Source organism: Dendroctonus ponderosae, unplaced genomic scaffold, assembly GCF_020466585.1.
Source record: "Dendroctonus ponderosae isolate FM_Combo_2020 unplaced genomic scaffold, Dpon_F_20191213v2 Dpon_F_20191213_3, whole genome shotgun sequence".
In the NCBI taxonomy this organism is placed as follows: Eukaryota; Metazoa; Arthropoda; class Insecta; order Coleoptera; family Curculionidae; genus Dendroctonus; species Dendroctonus ponderosae.
The window spans coordinates 7,473,442-7,493,035 of record NW_026018508.1 but is presented as its reverse complement, the minus strand read 5'-3'; the positions used below and the strand labels follow the sequence as shown (position 1 = coordinate 7,493,035).

General features: G+C 33.6%; 2 protein-coding genes across 2 annotated transcripts in view; both read left to right on the top strand.

Moving 5' to 3' along the window:
• The first annotated feature begins 75 nt into the window (after positions 1–75).
• LOC109535043 (transmembrane protease serine 9) lies at positions 76–12,800 on the top strand. The gene is made up of 10 exons (XM_048664713.1): positions 76–167; positions 688–874; positions 2,237–2,380; positions 2,509–2,717; positions 2,778–3,049; positions 5,342–5,486; positions 9,414–9,597; positions 10,607–10,747; positions 11,008–11,219; positions 12,496–12,800. The coding sequence occupies exons 1-10, from the start codon at positions 119–121 to the stop codon at positions 12,768–12,770; spliced, it is 1,818 nt and encodes a 605-aa protein (XP_048520670.1). The 5' UTR covers positions 76–118; the 3' UTR covers positions 12,771–12,800.
• A 5,699-nt stretch (positions 12,801–18,499) lies between these two features.
• The window catches only part of LOC109535046 (gustatory receptor for sugar taste 64e), a 6,095-nt gene continuing 5,000 nt past the window's right edge, over positions 18,500–19,594 (top strand). The window contains exons 1-2 of the mRNA XM_019900858.2: positions 18,500–18,908; positions 18,970–19,155. Coding sequence (XP_019756417.1) covers positions 18,566–18,908; positions 18,970–19,155 — 529 coding nt within the window. The 5' untranslated portion in view covers positions 18,500–18,565. The remainder of the gene's footprint in view (positions 18,909–18,969; positions 19,156–19,594) is intronic.

Below are 19,594 nucleotides of genomic sequence, written 5' to 3'. Positions count from 1 at the left end.
CACTTTGAGAATTAATTGTTTTTGATAATCTGCTGGTTTTAAAATAATATCTGATTATGGTTTTTATATAAATACAATTTAATGCCAGTAGAATCACACTTATTCGGCTGAATTCAAAATGAAGTTTTCGCTAGTTTTGATCGCATTGGCGGCAGCAGCAGTTTCTGGTAAGTGCATATATCTATAATATATAATTTTGAGAAACGTTCTTTTGCAATAAGATACAGATCTGTCCATTATAAGAATGGAGTTTAGTAACCGTGTTCTTATTTGTTTTACAAATAGACTTTAATATACTTATATTAATTGTAATTGATTTGCAACAATTCGCTGTTTGTACATCACATTCAACTTTAGAAGTTGAAAACCTATAACCAGTTAACAAAATCTAGAAATCCCCAAAGGCTTTTACCAATTTATTTACGAAAGATCTAATAAAAAGTAGTCATAAACCCTAATAAATTTGTGATGGCCGTCGGCTCATGTTGTAAAACAAACAGTCGGTGAAGTTAAAGAATTCGCAGCAATTGATTTCTAATGGAACGTTTTCTATATTAGAAGTAGGGATAAAAGCAGAAAAAACTCCACCAGAAGGTCCACTGCGAGACAACAGATACATATATATTTTTAATTCCCGATTATCTGATTTTGCTTAGTGCTGATTTTCCATTTTATACATTTTTTAAGCCGATGCTGAGACTCCGGTCTACAAAGCGGAATACTTACCCGCAACACCTGTAAATGTCAGTAAGAACTTGCGAATAGTCGGAGGATTTAATGCCGAAAGAAACCAATTCCCATACCAAGTATCTCTACAACGTCGAGGACTGATCACATTTTCGCACATTTGCGGTGGAACTATTATTTCTCCAAAGTAAGTACAAATCGGTGCTCTTTTTATTATGAACTATTTAAACTCTTACTGGTATTTCGTAGCTAATTTGAATACTAAACGCAAGAAGCAGTAAAAGAAATTGAAAATATGTGTATCGCTTTTCAACGTTCTACTCCGATTCTCCGTTTTCTTCCGATACCCGATCTCCAATTTTCTGTGTTGCTCCATGAGCCTTTAAACCTGGCTGTTTTAATAATCTCTTCTTGAATGCGATTATTCCCGTTTCTTCTTTATCGTCTTCTCCAGTCCAGTGGTCCATCTTTGTTGATTTTAATGTTTTTCTTTAATTTTTTTGATAACCAGCAGCTATTGCGTGTACTGCCTTTAACTAAAATTTTACCTATTATCTTCTTACAATCTCTATTTTCGGTTTTGCCTAATAGGTTTAAAGGTCTCACATTATTTAGACTAAATTTTCTCCTTTCTTGAGCATTTTTTTACTTATTGTCTCGTTCAATGAATCATTGCTTGCGCTCTGATACTTGTGAGCTTTGCAATTTTATAATACATATTTGACTATTTTCATTTTCAAATTCCTCTTGTTCTGCTTAACTGATGGGCAACTCTAAGCTTCATTTTTCGCTTTCTTCTACGAAATTTATGTTCAATTAGCTCAGATCTTCATAGTTTTGTACTAGAAGTACTTGATAATGCGCGGAGCGCAGGGTGTGAAAAATATTATAGCTCATTGAGAGTCCAATGTTATTGACTTTTTCTATTGGGCAAGATCACAAGATATGTTTTGTAAATTATCGAAAAAATACGACAAACCTGTGCGATTATTTCTGGGATCGCTAAACCTTTAACTACAGCTGTTGGACGTGTCATTTTAATTTCTGCATCTTGCCTCTCTTAGCATTCTTGGTGGGATCTTTAGAGATAAAAAATAATAGATGCTGCTCCTGAACCAGTACTTTTTTCTATCATTTTCTGAAGAGTAAGTAATGTTTTTTCTATCATGCCTGGTGGCCCAAGATGCTCTTGTGTTTCTTTTGATTCGTGGACAATTCTGGTTTAATTAAATTTCTCATATATTGAACTTATAGAGGAAGTTCATGAGAGCATTGTTTCATATAGTGGTCATATACGAGTTGTTCGATTCATCTAAAATCTCTTCCTCATTTAGACGTTTTTGAAATTCAGCTAACCCGAATTCAAAATAATAATATATTAATTACGTTTTAATATTTTGTCTTTCACTGATTGATACTTTTACCTAATTTTAAAATTATTAACTTTGATAAGTAACTTTACTTCAAACTCATAAACTAGATTGCACGTAAGTAGTTGTAGTTACACCACGAAAATATTAGAGTTATATAACAAGTTATTTTTTTTTAGTTGGGTTTTAACTGCTGCTCACTGTACACCAGATGGCAACACTTACCGTGTGGTAGCTGGAATTATTTTGCAATCCGACGTAAATGTTCCCGGTCAGCAAACAATTGCCGTTGCTCAAGTCATTAATAATGCCCTCTATCCAGGGTGAGCTATTAGTTTTAACAAAAATACACAAATTTTACAGACAATAATTCAAACCCTCACTATTAAAATGAAAGTGTTTTGTTGGCTAAAATGTTAAAAGAATATTAGCATTAAATAATTTCTCATAGAAACAACGTAGTGGCTCCAAACGATGTGTCTTTACTTCATTTGGCGTCGAGTCTGATCTTCGGTGAAAGTGTACGGGCTCTTCCTATACCACCCAGATGGCACCAAGCTAGAGGAGAAGCAATTTTGTCCGGTTGGGGTCTGACCCGAACTGGAGGATCTATTCCCGACCATCTTCAATTTGCCAATCTTCCTATTGTTCCTGAACGAGGTACCAGCCACAATTTAAATAATTAATCAATTTTTTAATTCCAAATTTTGTAATATTTAGAATGCGATGAAATATTAACTAGCTTATTGGGAACTCAACACCCGTTCAATGAAGAGCTAAACGTGTGCTCAGGAATTCAATTTGGAGGAGAATCAGCTTGCAATGGAGACAGTGGTGGACCACTTTTTAACGATGGTTTTGTTGTTGGAGTTGTATCATGGGTTTTGGTTCCATGTGGAGCATTCAATGCTCCATCAGTTTACGGTAAAACTTCCGCATTTACTGACTGGATTGTGGAAAATACCCGTGGCGAAGTCCAACCAGGAAGAATCTAATTATGCTAATTACATTCGTTTTGTATAATAAATGTGTTTGTGTTCAACAATATTCAGTTCCTTTAATATGTGTTAATGGCCGTGTAAAGTACCGATATTTCAGAAATGCGAGAATTTAATGTCATAAAGTATTCCCATTATTTTATTTTGGCACATTTATAATTAATAGTTACAATGGAAGAAAATTATATTTAGCATGGGAGCATTTTGAGTATGTATGGCGTATTTGAAAAATCAAATTTCTGTGAACTCTGATACTAAAATCTAAGTCTTTTCACTGGCGCTCAGAAAGTTAGCTGAAACATACGGAGCACCATCCATACAAGATGATTAAACATAAGAAACTAAAAAAATTGAAAAATTCTCAAATGTATAATCATTATCTATCCATAATGGCTTACTCGTGGAAACACAAGGTAGAGTTCTGTTGGTAAACTTTTTCTTTGTCCTGCAGCTCTTGTGAGAGCTTTAATGAACACCTGGTACCTTAGTAGTAACGAAATCAAAATCTTCAGGCATGGATCATCTACTCCTGAACATACGCTGAACATAAGCTATTCCAATCCTTTTCAATACGCTCTATATCGAGACTTTGTTATTCTTCATTTAAAAGTGATACCTTTCCATTATTAGGAGTTTGTTCCCACTTTTCACATTCTAAATGTCGTAACGGTTAACATCTTCAGAATTCCAAGACGTTATGTCGGATTTTCGCGTTCTCAAAAAGACTTTAAAAGGGGAAGAATATTATCATTTCCTGATATGCTTTCATATTGAACTGCTTGACTTATATAAAGCAAAATCAATCTGACCTCCCAACACATACTGATTTTTATTCGTGTTTTACCAGACGCAATTTCGTTCTTAACTACCACCATCCGAGATATTGTTGACATGAAATTTAGGAAATACCTAAATAGCACCTTTTAAATAGAGTAAGCAATTTAAATTAAAATGTGATTAAGCTAAATTAATCTTTCCTACCAATGTGTTCGATTGAACAATTTCTGGCACACGCTATGTTATGTCGAAAGATTTTCTTTTCCGCATAGTGTTATCTATAAAGGCTTCTTTAAGGCACAAAAATATTGAATGTCGGCTACCGAAAGCTGAAGTATTTACACAAGAAGAAATATTGAAATTTAGGTTAACAGCACCAGATGAAACAACCTCATGATCAAAGTGGATACCATTTTTAGGTTGGCTGGATCTTGTGGTCAGGCGGAAACTGAACAAATACCTGTTAATGACGTTGAAGGCAAAGAAAACATCACAATAGTTAAATAACGTACTCTAAAAATCATTCTGCAAGATCCTTTGTTATATGAAAAAAGCAAACAATGAAACTTTCTTAAAATTGTACAAGAAACATGAGAACTTACGACTGCAAATCATAAACAAATCGCCGTTTTAATGAATATTCAATAGATAAATGCATTGCTCAATGCGTAAGAATGATCAATTTTGGAAAATTGCCTGCCCAAACAACAGCTTAATTGCATCTTTAATATATATCATCATATTCATCTCAACTATACACAGGCCATAAGTTCAGGCGTTCCTCGGCAACATTTCTTGCTGTCTCTGGGGAAACAATTACGAGCATGAACGCTTAGGAAGTTCGAAATATTCGCCAGGAGCTGGAGGATACCTAGATAAATCGGAAAAATAAAAAAAACGTATTCAACAAAATCCTAATCGTTCCCTCATCAAATTCGACTGAACTTTCAATGCCAAGGATACGCAGAACACCACAACCCACAGTTTCATCAAGTTCTCAAAACTTGCAACGTAATAGGTTTTTGGCTTCCATCGGGAGATTTTCTTTCCTTATCGAATCCCCCTCTAAACTCCTACTGGTCACGTTGTAAAATCACAACGCTTTTGTACCTGTCGCGAATTTCTACATATGATTTGTGTTTTTATTTTTGCATTCATGTATTAAAATGTAATGAATTATAAATATTTAATATGTATTTCATAAGTATGTGCTCTCTTAACATAATATCTGCAATACAATTAGGAGTCAGAATTGACTTTTGGGTGTTATTCTAGGAGGTCCAAAAGATCAGCGGACAGCTCATGTTTATTGTATCGTTTTCAAACTTTTGTTCAACTGTCGCGAACTTCTTGAAACAATCTTAGATAAGCAGCGCACAATTTATATGACCTGATGTAAAATATGTGTAAACAAATTATTTATTTTAGCAAAAATATTTATGCTTTGCAGGATAAATTGATACTACTTCAATTCAGTTTGACAAATTAGATTTCCAGGTATTATTTTAACGTTCTAAAGGTTTAGATAACCGTCAAGATACCGTGATTGCAGTAAATATAAAGATCAAAATCAAAATTAAGTTGTGCCAGTTTTTGTTTATTACCAGCATGCAAGTTTCATTAGTTTTCAGTCTTTTGACATCAGCTGTATTGGGTAAGGGTTTCGATTTTTATAAGACTCTTTGCGAATTGGAGAACTTTAACTAGTTTAATAAATGTGATGTTTGTAGGCCATTTTTTTTCAAATTCATGGCTTGATCAGAACGAAACACTGACTGATTTTGATTGATTCAGAATGCCAAGTATTATTGAATAATTAAGTAAAGTGAAACAGTTTAAAATTAATAGAAAAAGCTCTAGATTATGATGAAAGCTTAACACGAAAATACCAGCAAGAGCTAAGTGCCATTATGAGTCAACTCACCATGAATGTTCATGGGTAAACTTAAACATTTCACCCGATTTAATTCCAGGGATGAAGTAACTTATTTTGGTTTTGTGACCCGGAGTAACTCTCAGGACCAATTTCGAACCCATTGTAGTACAATTCAGTCTTCAACAGACAGGATACTTGCGCTCCTGTGTCTCAATTATACCGTATATTTTCTGGCTAGCAGACTTTTGCCTTCTACGCTTTAACATTTGTTTGCTTCTTCGGTTTGACTTGTTATTACGTAGTATTGAATCCTCCAGTTTCCCCCCTTTGCAAGTGCACATTAGTGGCTGTTGTTTTCAGCCTGGTAGTCTACGAGTTCAAAAGCTCCTGCTTCCACTGTTTCGAAAAATGTGGCTGCTTTGATGCAAATTTTGCTAGATTTGACTTGACATCATCAGCTTCTTCAGTGTTAAATGAAACCAGCTTGGCGTTTAGTGTGTATCTATATAATTCATAGCGTTTTATACAGGGTGTCCCACTGAGAACCGCCGCGATCGATATCTGACAAACTGTAATTAGGAGAAATTTGAAAATTGCACAGTGTGCCTAAGTCATTGGGAGCAAGCGTATATCAACTTGCTTATTTTAAATGGAACACCCTATATATTATTGCACTGTTGAATTCCACTCCAAATTCTAAATATATTTCCTGTATATGTTATACACGAAACCTGATGACCTATACTTAAGTCTAACCGTTTTTAATATTGTATTTGAAATTTTATGTAAAAAATTACACTTGTAGCCACTCGAATTATTTGTCATTTTTCCTATAAGGGAATGCGGGCTACTTAATTTGAATCGCATTTCTTGTTGAAAAGGATTTACTTTAATAGAATTTCAACGAAATTTTGATAACTATTAATACGAAGTGTCAGAATCAATTTTTTCAAATGGAAACCGCCTAATCTTATTCAGTATTAAAAATAACGGAACGTTTGTGTAAAGTTGTCTATTCCAAAAGTGTTTAGTTTTAGAAATATTGTCAATTTAATGTATGAGTATGGCTATTTTGGCGCGTCTTATTTTAATTGCAGTCTCTCTTAGTTGTCATGACAAAAGCTGCCACTTTTGTCATGGAAATTTTTGGCCAGGGAATTTTTGGGCCAACTTGATTAATATTTGAATTTAGAGTATTGTAAAATTCCTCAAATTGACTTTCTCCATACGTGAATTTCAACAAAAATTAACGAATTTATTAAATTAATTTGGCATTGTCATTTACTATATGACACCTCAAATCTTCTTTCCGAAAACGTGAAACATTGGCAAAAATTGAATTTTCGTTCATCCGATGGTAGACGGGGAAACCCGAAGAATGAGTGGGAATCGCTCCGATGCGAGACCTTTGTCGGAATGCGTGGAATCCGACTTTGGCCAATAAGAAATGGGGTTTCCCAAGGAATTTGACCCCACGTGACCATCGGAGTACGCAGGTGTAGTAAAGTTGCGTAAATATTACCATGAATGGAATACCCGAGCTTCTGTTGGGTTATTTGGGTATTTTGAATATTCGCTGACGCAAAGAAACTTTTTGAAAATTATTTTGAGTTCTTGACATGATTTATCTCATTCTCCACTGATAAATACGTTTAAAAATGATAAATACGTTTAAATAATATTCGTTTGTATAATTTAAACGTCTGGGTATGAATATTAATAATTTTCCAAAGGTATCTGACAGCTATAAATATTCCTTTGGCATTTGATTGTATTAAAAATGGCCACTTTTGTCATGGCAACTAAGAGTGAAAGTTTTTAAAATAAAATGCGATAAAATAGCAATATGAAAACATTAAATTGACAATATTTCAATAACTAAACACTTTTGGAATAGACAACTGTACGCAAACTAAAATTATCAAAAATGAGGTTTTCAAATTAATTTTGGAGGTTTTCTCAACGTCCTTTTGAACCTTATTTTTTTTAACAATTTGTGTTAATAGTTAACAAAATTATTTTGTCGAAATTCCATTAAAGTAACTATTTTTCAACAATAAATGTGATTCAAATTAAGTGGCACATATTTCGTAATACCAAAAATGAATAATTATTTGATTGGCTGCTCTCACTGCGCCGCACTGTAAATTAAGCCTTTTAACAATTAAAAAAGATTCACCACATTTTTTATGAGTAACTTTTAACCAAGTAGGTGACCGCAGCGTAACTACACCGGTGCATTGAGTTGGCGCATCAAGAGGTTTCGTCACGATTGCCTGAAATTTATTTGAGTGTTACCCATACTGTTAGTTATCCATGCCTAGTCCGAGTTAATCTGTTTCCTCTTTTTCTTTCCTTAACATTTTCGAAAAGTTCTTGTTCCGCCACACCGGCTCTTTGGAGAATGTCTTCGTTAGAATGTTTTTCTCAATTTGGTTGATGATTGATGCCTTTAACGCCGACATCTAAACACCGCACAGCATTTTACCATCTTATATCTGAGGTCCCAATTCATGTTCCTGTATGTAAGAAATTTTCGAAGTTTTAGAAAGGTTGTTCTATTATATTATCCTCGTTAATAATGCATCCCAAGTGTTTGAACTGTGTGACCTGTTCGATGTTCTCCCCATCAACGTGAGTTCGAGTGTGTAGAATATCGTTTCTACCAACTACCCTAAACTTGGTTTTGCTGACGTTACTTTTTAAACCCAGTCCTTGCCTTTCTAGATTGACCCAATTTAGTGGATTTTGAAGATCATGTGGATTTTCTGCAAGTATCACGGTGTCATCCGCATACCGGATATTGTTAAGGGGGATTCCATTTACTTTAATTCCAAACGGACTCTCTAAGTCTAACTCGGAGTCTACATTTGGGACAGGACAGGAACACCTTTTTTTAATTAAAAAAATTTCTGTTATTTCGGCGCTACCAAATCAAATTTCTACTTTTTGGTGCCAATACAAATTACATAGTTAATGGAAACACATTTCCAAAAACCGTTAATTCCACTGATGAATCAAACGCACTACAGACAAGTGGAATTAGTGGGACATTAGTGGTCCTCATGTAGATAATTTTGTAAGATTAACAATTCAATCGAATAATCCTTCTAGACAAGCAAGATGTTATTTGCTGGTTAATGTTTTTGTCATCTGTTTGGCCATAATTTTTACTTGCTTGCAAATATTTAGTTGATGATATTATCTGTTGTGAGCGTTATCTGTAAAAAAATCTAGTACCATCACACCACTGATATACTGTCGTTCGATCACCAGTTGTGGAATTTTTTATCTGAGTTTATTAAATTCAGGTATATTCAATTCATTATCCACCAGCTTTGATTCACACTCTTAACTTAATCCTATATACTTGTCGATGACGAAATTTCCGCTACTGCAGAGGGAAAGCAAATACTGATAGCAAAAGTTGCTTCAATTTAAAATGACCCAATTGAAAGTATCGGCTTTTGGGATGTGTCCCTCTCCAGTACTTCCAGATCAGAGTTTGGATATAGCAGTACTCTGAAAGCCTGCGCTTTTATGAGGTGTTTTATGAAGCAATCTGCTAAAAAACTGCAAATTTGTTTTGAGAAAAAACAAGCAAATTTACCAATTTGATATTTTAAATAGGTAAAATTAGCACATCTATTCTTTATAAAGTAGTGAATTTGTAATTACACGTCTAATTATAATTGTTTATATCAGCTACAGCTAATTATAGCAACTACAACGCCGCATATCTTGACACGCCACTTAAAGTAAGCGATGGACTTCAAATCATTGGGGGATTCAATGCATTGAGAAATCAATTTCCTTATCAAGTATCAGTGCAACGTCTTTGGATCTTAACATACTCTCATGTTTGCGGTGGCAGCATTATTTCATCCAAGTAAGTATTTTACTCTGATATTGAAGATTCGTTTTATAGGCATATAAAAAAATTTAAGCTTCTGAATGAGCTTTTTCACACCATCTTCCTTTTGTTTAAAGTTCATCCATCCATAATTTTTCGAAACTTATACAGCGTGTCCAAGATAAGGATGCATGGCATGGGCATCTCCGAAACCGTAAGTCGCGCAATCAGGTGGTCGTATACAGCGAGTTCTCAAAAGACAAGTTTTTCTTTTAATTTTTCAGATATTTATAAAAAAGCGTTTTTTCGGATTTTCGTTTTTATTCATTTTTGAAGCTATTTCAAATCTTATCAAAAACAAAAAGTACTTTCTCATGGCACATTTTCGAGTTTTATAAGATGGTTTCTTGGAAACCATCATCAACTTTTGTTTTTAAGCGGAAATAAGTATTAAACGTATTAGATAGCTTTTTTAATATCGAATTCAACAATGTAATTCGGCCCATATAAAAAACAAAAGTTGATGATGAAAAGTGGGAATTATTTTTGATAGACACCATCTTTTAGATCTCGAAAAGGTGCCACGAGAAAGCATTTTTTGTTTACTGATATTATTTGAAATAACGAATTTGAATGAATAAAAACGAAATATTACTCCTTAAATATCTCGAAAATTAAAAGAGAAACTTCAAAAACTTCAAAACTGGTATGTTGATGGCCCTCTAGTTGAACAACTTTTTCCTAGTCTAACCGACTTCGCATCTCTTACGGCTTCGAAGTTCCCCATGCAATGCATCCTTATCTTGGTCACCCTGTATAATACATAAAGGGTTTTATGAGTAAGGGGATTATTTTAATCACGTAATCTACCACGGTTAACATAAAAGGTTTGTTTTTTCTGAATCTTTTGGATTCTGAATTTAAACATAATTAAATTAAGTTATGTCATGGTTCATACTGAAATCCAGATTAAAAATATGATCAACCTGGAAGTAAGATTTTCAAGAACCTACTTATCAAAACACTTACACTTTACAAATTTTAGTTGGGTACTCACTGCATCTCACTGCACCACATCTGGAACATATCGAGTAGTAGCTGGCATTGTCTTGCAAACTGACGAAAATGTTTTTGGACAACAAACTCTTGCAGTTTCAGAGATTATTAATCATCCACTTTATCCCGAGTAAGTACGTCAACATAAAAAACCTTACAGGCCCAGATAAAGGTCAATCGGCTGAGGATGTACGGAAACAGCCCAAGTATGTTCTTTAATCATTAAGATATTTTACAAAACATATCGGCGATATTTAGTTGTTACTACGCTTAACTGTAAAAGTTGTATAACATTGAAATTTAAATCTCCGAAGCAGCAACAGCATGATTAATTGATAGCCACTAACTTTTTATGATATATTTCAAATGAAAGATTTGATATATTTCTAGGACTGATGCTGTAGCTCCAAATGATATATCATTACTTCGCCTATCTAGAAGCCTTATTTATGTAGAAAATGTTCAACCGATTCCTATTCCACACCGAGGATATGTTGCTGAAGGAGACGCAGTTCTTACCGGATGGGGCTTGACACGACCTAGTGCTCTGACTGTCCCAAATCATCTCCAATTTGCTTATCTTCCTATCGTCCCAGGAGAAGGTAAAAACTTGCACTTGTGAAAAATATGAAGAAATATTAATTCTGTCTTTTTGTAATATTAAACGTATAATAGTTTTTGTATCTCCATACATGACGAAGCATGAAGTATGTTTAGCTTCAATTGTTGATGTTTTTGATCAGTGGTCAGACAAATGATGATATTTGTTGTATAGTGCTTTCTTGGCGATGGCCAAAATGTTTCTGATTGCTCTTTCTCCTGATTTAAGTGACCTACGGACAAACTGTTCCGTGATTATTTTTAGTTAATTAGAGAACATAACAAAATGCGTAAAAATACATCTTACTTGGGGAAAGTAAGTCGGTCAATTATTCTACATGAGAAGACCGTAACTTCTGACTGAAAAGAATGTGTTGAAAGAATTACTTACAAGAACCGGTTAAGCATCACACATTAACAGAATAGAAAAGACAGAAGAAGAGGCACCAGGTATAGACCACAATTGAAAAGTTGAACACTAGTTTTAGTTATTAATAATAGTTTTGTTGAAATCGAACTTTCTAAAGTTTTACAAGAGAAAAATTTGCGTTAACGTCAAAGTATGGTAGGAGATCGAAACAGTTTTAAGAACATAAAAAACTGATGTTATGAAGTGAGGTTTTATAGTGAATATCATTGGTGTCGGAACTCAATTAAATGACGAAGTTTTGATGCAGTAGATCCTGCTTTACCTATAGAAGTAACAAATTTATAGATCCATCAGTAAAGTGACCAATTTCCATGTCTGTTTTTTTTTAAGATGCAAGTGCAATCAAATACATTTTTGGTTAATAACAAATTTCCTTTTATAATTTTTTATGTGCTACCAAAATTCCCCAAGGCAACACATCCAGAGGAATAACGACATTTTTCAATAATAATATTAGAGTTTTCTCAAATACGAAATACTATCAGAATGTCTGTATTCAAACATAAATTTGTACAAAATTTATCAAGTCCATTCACAGAGACAGTTTTTAAAGACAAAGGAGTGAAGAGCGAGTGATGCAAAAGAACGACATTGAGATAAATTTCCAATTACTTAGCGGGTTTTCAGAAACTGGAGGTAGGTTTGGTCTTTCCAGTCATTCTTAACCCGCAAAAAATAGTTGGTTGACGACAATACGGCTGGCTAATCGAGCTACGAATGTATCCGACTTAAATATGTTAAATAATGTTGCATTTGTCACCTAAAAAACTTGATTTTAACTGGGCAAGCGTTAACGAGATTTCAATCAAATTCGACGATTTTGTTAACTGTAAATTGAAACTTTTCAGAATGCGACAACATTTTGAACGACTTGCTCGGAGATCGTAATCCCTTTGATGTAGAACTAAACGTGTGCTCTGGAATCAGAAATGGTGGAGAATCGGCTTGCAGTGGAGACAGTGGTGGTCCACTTGTTAATAATGGTTTACTTGTCGGAGTTGTGTCCTGGGTATTAGTTCCATGTGGTGGACATAATGCCCCAACAGTGTATGGTAAAACATCTGCATTTACAGACTGGATAGTGCAAAATACTAACGGAGAAGTAGAGCCTGCAATTTTGTAAAAATTGTGTTTAATAAAAGCGTGACTTGGACTATGTGTATATGATTAGAAGCAATTTTGCTATAAAAAACAAAGGTTACGGTAATTAACCAGGTTTAACAACTTGATTACATTGGTTAAACTTATGACTGTCTTCTCGAAACGATTTTAATATTGTAACTACCAGATCATCAAGCCATTTCATATACAGGCTGCCCTGTAAGCACATGATCAAAAAGGTACTGCAATATTATTTGGATCAAAATAAGACGATCTCACCTAACTTTTATTAACAAAAAATGTTTGGCTTCGCTGCTATTGATGGGCAAAGTTCTTCAAAAAATGTATCTTTTTTGAAATATTGGGAAAATGTTATGATGTATTTTGGTGAAACTCGCAGTGAATTTGTTCTAAAGATCTAAAGACTCATATTTTGATAAAACAATCGAGTTAGGCCGGTTTGGACAAGTGATGAATTCTTGAGTGAAGTGATGGGAACTTTTTATTTGGTGGATGGAATTAACTCATTTTTTTGGTTGATGCCCTAATCATTTATTCACAATTTGGGCTCTTTGTAAAATATTGTAGCTTTCATAGTTTTTGCCCAAAAAAGTATGTCTCTTTTCTTACCATTTAACAATGTTAGACATATTTTTTTTGAGAACTGGTGAAGTAAAATGGTCTAAACTAGGTATGGACATAAAGGGAATTGAAAGGCCTTTCACACGAGGTAAAACTCAACCTCAGTTCGACAAACTCAATTTAAATCCGTTCATTTATTTGCTCAAAGTACCAAAGACCGACGTAAAATCGGCGTTTTTTTTTAATTTTCTGTAATTAAATTGGCATTGCTTCCAAAAAATCGTAATAAACCTTTTTTGAGGAGTATTGAACACTTTATAAATGGAAAAATATAATATAAGATAAAAAACAATTTAGCTTAAAATAATCATAACTTTTTGTTCATTCCTATTTGATATGTAAACGAGGTTTTCGTCGGATTCTAGATCAGTTTTTTCTTGAGACGTCGGAGAGACTTCTCCAATGGTCTATTTTACTCGTACAGAGTAATACTACAACGTATAATACAGCCCAAACTTGATTACTGAAGGGTAAACTGTTTAAACATTATGTTGAAAATAATGAATGTTTAATGTTAAAAGTTAAAGATTAAATTATTTTTAGATAAAATTTGCACATCAATTACTTAATTGCTATGATTTCTTTTGAATTTGCTATGAGAAATAATTAAACGCTTATAATTTACATAAACATCATATCAATTATGCATAAAACAATTCCTGGGTTTCAAGGACTCACAAGTCCAGTTGGAATCAGGTCATCATGATTCATAAAACGGCGGCCCGACGGATCTTTTCTACGGGTACAAATTGTTTATAAAGATATCAACAAGACGATTAACACGAAATCAAATAAAAAAGCGAAATTGGATTTCTACTAACAGAAAACGCAGGTCAATAGATATTAAGATATAACGTTGTTATTTATTGCCTTTCATCATCTTTGGTCATTGTTTGATTTGTTATGATACTGATGTGACGATCAGGCAAATCCGATCTTTGATCCAGTCTAGTGATATAAGATTACTAGTAATTCAGGGCTTGTTCTTGGGAACATTAACAAGCGAACGAAAAGAAAAATATTCAATAGTCATATACAGGGACCAATAAATTCTGAAATAAATGAAATTGAATTGAATAAAAAAGTATTAAAAATCTTTATCTGGAAAAGCAAAAAAGTTGGCTAAGTAAGTATATAGATACTTTAAAAAAAGTATGCGTGAAATTGGTTACGTTCATTATTATCTTGGCAAATTAATGCATACCGCAATACTCGACATAATACCAGTATTAAATTTCGGCGAATCAACTACAAATAAGTAATAGAATTGCAAACAATTACGGCGCGTTACACGTTTCATTATGTTTGTTATTATATTTCAAATATGTTGACTAATCGAAGCGAGGTAAATATTTTGGTAAAATATGAACGATAGAGCTTCAATCCATTAATCCTGTTTTGCTTTGGTTGGAAAGAGTTTTAATGAAGTTTAGCCGATAAACGATTAACATTAGTAGGGCATGTAAATAGGAGAACCATGAATAAACAATGTGAACATAGACAAAACACTATAGTAAATGTGTATCGACTGAATACAAATCTTTTTTTATTTTTCATGAGTTGCATTTTTACATTTAATTTTACCAAAAGTACAGTTTAATTTTTTAACAGTAATAAAATAGACGTTGCCGGATTAATGCCAATGGCCTATACATCAATCAATGTGTGTTCTAAGAGTATAATCTATACGTCAAAATAAGTAAAACATTTCGTTAAATGTAATTTCCTAATTTTAGACTTAACATAAGTTTCTTTTCGAAGCAAGTTTATTTCTTAAATTAATATGCTTAATATTAAGTTTCTGTAAGAGATACTCAGAGTTGCGGAGCTTGGCCGATTTTCAGACAGAACCATAGCAATCGGAGAACGTTTCAAATGTTTTTTCTGAGCACCTCAAAAAACTGGAACATTTTCAATTTTGAAAATTATATCTGAAATGCCCCAAGGACTCGATATTGACATTGGACAAATATCCTGAATATTACGGCAGAAAACCCAGTCAAACCATTGCAAATCAAAGGGAACAAAGCAGTTCGGGAGACTCTGAAGCGGAATAGCTTGAACCCTTTTAATCTGCAATCGGTCCAATCTCCAAAAAGCCGATCCTCCATTAGAAATTAAGAACAAAATTCTGTAATTGAACAATTAAAAATCCTAGAAAGCACATATGTATTATTTTTACTGACAGCGCAGTTCACCAGGGATGGTATTGGCAATTTTATTTTATATTTATTATAATACGCATGCTACTTTTGAATTAAACTTTTAACAAAGTTTTAATATTAAAGTCTAGTGCGGAACGATGTGTAATCATTTGCGACGAACCCTTCGTATTAGATGAACACTTAAACAAATATTTGCAGTTTTTGGCAGAAAATTTGAGTAAAATATTGGATGATATTACTTAGAATAATCGATACCAAACCTTACATCAACATTATTTCAGACTCCTGGTTTGAAATTATTTAAATACTATATTTCCTAACCGTGGTATTGGTAAGGAAGAGCATTTAGCTCTCCCGACCTCAATCTACTAAATGTTGGTTGTATTATGATTAAGGTTGTTTGAAATTTATTGTCTATGCAAGGAGGGTATACTCGGGAAAAGCGTTGTTAGAGAGAATTAATAATTTTTTAATTCACGATCGAAAAATGCACTAATAAATGTACCCGGAATATGAAATATTCTTTAAATTATTGTGTCGATATACTAAATTAAAACATAACTTAAAAATAGACAAAACATATTTTTTGTTTATGACCATGTTTAAATGAATGAGTTATAACTCATTAACCGATGAGTTATAACTCGGTAACTCAGAGAGCGGCAAGAACTCAATAGCGCAACTCAACACAGTGTTACCCAGGCCTACTTGGTTGTCCAGGCCTACTTCCCTCATTATTTCTACCAACCTTGTGTGTTTCACTCTGTGAAAAGCCCTTGACAAATCTATAAACATGCGTACACATCGCGCAATGAAAAGATTGCCTCTCTGTTTCCCAGGGCACTTCTAAAGCCAAATGCAGATTCACTTGTGTGCCAGTCACATTTTCCGTATATTCTGTTGTGATTGATCTTGGTGAACACCTTGACGATGTGGTTAATGAGACTAATGGGTTTGTATTGGTTGCAGGCATTAGCTCGAAGTTTTTTAAGGAAGGTAATGAAAGAAGGCACCCACCAGTCCTCAGAGGTAGTTTTCCGGTATCATAGATGAGATTGAAGATTCCTTCCAGAGATTTGAGGAAGTCCGTATTACTGTAGCATAATATTATTATCAGCTCTACGCGAGCTTTCGTCAGATCGGTCAACATTGGAATGTTCTGGCCTATCATCTGAAAATGCTGTTTGAATATATTGTCTCCACCTCTTTAGCTTATCTGTCATTTCTGTTATACGTTTACCATCTAAGTCTACTAGAGGTTCTTGGGTGGTTTTCTTCCTGGAATGTGTCATTTCCGTTATCTTTCTGTGTGTATTTAAATGATCATGCATTCTGTCTAGTTGCCCAATCTCGTTACATTTCTCTACCAGTCATTCCTTTTTTGCAGCTTTGATTTCCTTGCTTACTGTCGTGTGTACTGAACCATATTGTATTGTTCCATATTTTAATTTTTCGTCTCTGATGAGTATTCGTCTCTGATCTTCACATGTATATTTTTACGTCCTTGTCACTGATATTTCTATTACCATGGGCGATTCTGTTCCATCTTTGTAGGGGTTTTTCTGCGGTTGCCACTATATTTTCTAATCCGGTTTACAGTTCTTCATTTACTTCCTGTTTAACTGCGCCTTTCCTGAGCCTTCGAATATCTATTTTGATGCTATTTTGGGTTTTCGATGTCCTTTTTTGTTTTGTTTCAAACTTACAAATCAATGGATTGTGGTCTGACGCAACTTCTGCACCTGGGTATGCTTTAACGGCGTTGATAGCATTGCGAAATCTTTTGGAGACGGTTATATAGTCAATTTGATTACGTATACTAACGCGCAATTAAAACGCAATATTAAAAAAACGCATAACAAAAATGAATCAAGAAATGAATGAAGAAAAATGAAATGAAGAAAATAAGTCCTATCGCTCTGTCAAAAAATTCATAAAATGTTCGATTTAAAAAACGTGACTATGTAAAATTTTTATATTTCAATTTTTTCTTTTACCCTGTTCAGCTTATTTTTTTAGAAATTTTGTTGAACCTTAGTTAGAGTATGTAAAGTACTTTACAATAAAATATGTTCGAGCTGAAAAGAAACTGTCCTCATGAGTTTATAGAATGAAACTTGTTAATAGTTCTGAACTGTTTTGTATTTCCGAAAGCTTCAGCCTTTTAATTAGCCACTGATAAGAAGATCATATATAAATCAACTATCTAACAGTCTGAGAATATTTTAAAATTGTATATTTTTTACTTTTATAATTACATTTACAGACCAAGCGATGCAAGAACACACACACAGGTCTTGCTTTGCTTATCCCGAATGATGGCTTACACTGCAACAATAATTACTTTTGCGACAAATGAAATTGTATTGGTACAGCATGAATGAGGGCATGCCGGTTATTCCACAACCCCTTCTGTGTAGATTCCAAACCACAACAGAAAAATTCGTCATGAAGAAACCCGCAAAAGGCAAAGTAAAAAGCACTATCCAAACCACAATATACTTCAACAAATTATTAAATAAAAATGCCTTGCAGGGGAAACTGGACAGCATCGATGCACAAGCGTCTGACGCACTGAGAAAGATGATCGATTAGAATTTGGCCACCAAAAAACTTTACATTCTGTGACCAACTGTGTTATTACATACAAAATAAAGATTTATTGAGAAGTATAGCTCTAATTTTTCTCCTTTAACTGACCAAGGGAATTTGACCTATTATAAAAATTCGCTTTCACTAGTCTATTAAACTTATTTATTTATAGAATTATTAATAGTGTAACAATTATAAGGTATATTTACAGTCAATTAATGCATCCAGTATTGTTCGATATTATCACCTGTCAAACAGAAACCCCCGAATCTCCTCAAACCCTGTTTACCTTAAACGTCGATACATCAGGTAGATTTTTCATTAATGTAATCATAGTCAAACATAAGAGCATTCAGATAAGATCAGAAAAACAACCATTAACAGGATTGACAAGGTGTCTGTATTGTTGTTCCATTCAATGGTGAAAAGCGTTTTCTACAATTTTTCTCGTACCAAAATGAGGGTTTTGCGAAAAATTAATTCGGATACCACATTGACCATCGAAGAAAATAATGTGAATAATATCCAAATGTACAACAGGCCCCATATTTTTTACGAAAACATTCGATTTGCTTTAATACTGTCCCAGTGTTTTGGGATTATGCCTCTACACAACATCAGCAAGAACGCCCAAGAAGTTAAGTTCTCTTTTATGAGTTTTAGATTTTTATATGCCCTTGCTCATTTCGGTTGTGTTTTTGCTACTGGAATCGCGTCAATCGTGAAACTGGCCCTCAATGGGTTTATGATCGATGAAACATGTAAGTAATAACTATAAAATAATATTAAAACTAAAATTGATAGCGTCTGTTTTTCTTTCAGCGATAGTAAGCTTCTATATTTTCAATTCGTTTGCTTCAATTCATTTTATGTATCTAGCAACGAGGTGGCAAAATATTTTAAAGGAATACTCTTATGTAGAGAGAGCGATGAAGAATTACGCTTCTAACCGAAACGTTAAGAGAATCAATATTTGTACAGCAACATTTTTTATGTTCTTTGGATTAAGTAAGTAATAACATACATCTATATTGAATTTAAATTGTAGCGAGATACAAATACGCGCTAGAGTAACGAGACAAACCCTGTGTTAAATTTATTCTTAAGAATAGAATATAAATATTATCCAAAGATACTTATCTAGAAATTTTTTTGCTATTAGTAAAACTTTAGCACACATTACCTAAGTTGAAATTTTGATTTATTTTCCTGACTGCGTGTAATTGTTATTATATTTTTTCTTTCCTGGCTTTCGGCGAGACAACAGCGCCATCATCAGATTTAAAATTCAGCACAAAATACAAACACCAATTTACAATTAAAATATGTTTTGTTTATGTTTAAATATGTGTACAAAAACTATAATTTACAAAGCGTTAAAACATTCAGTAGTTCTTAAGGAAAAAAAACTTTTTTTGGGAGACAGCAAAACAGCAAAAAAAAGTTT

Coding starts and splice junctions, on each gene's coding strand:
- LOC109535043 (XM_048664713.1), top strand. CDS start 119: ATGAAGTTTTCGCTAGTTTTGATCGCATTGGCGGCAGCAGCAGTTTCT. Junction 875..2,236: donor GGAACTATTATTTCTCCAAA/GTAAGTACAAAT, acceptor ATTTTTTTTTAG/TTGGGTTTTAACTGCTGCTC. Junction 10,748..11,007: donor AATCATCCACTTTATCCCGA/GTAAGTACGTCA, acceptor ATATATTTCTAG/GACTGATGCTGTAGCTCCAA.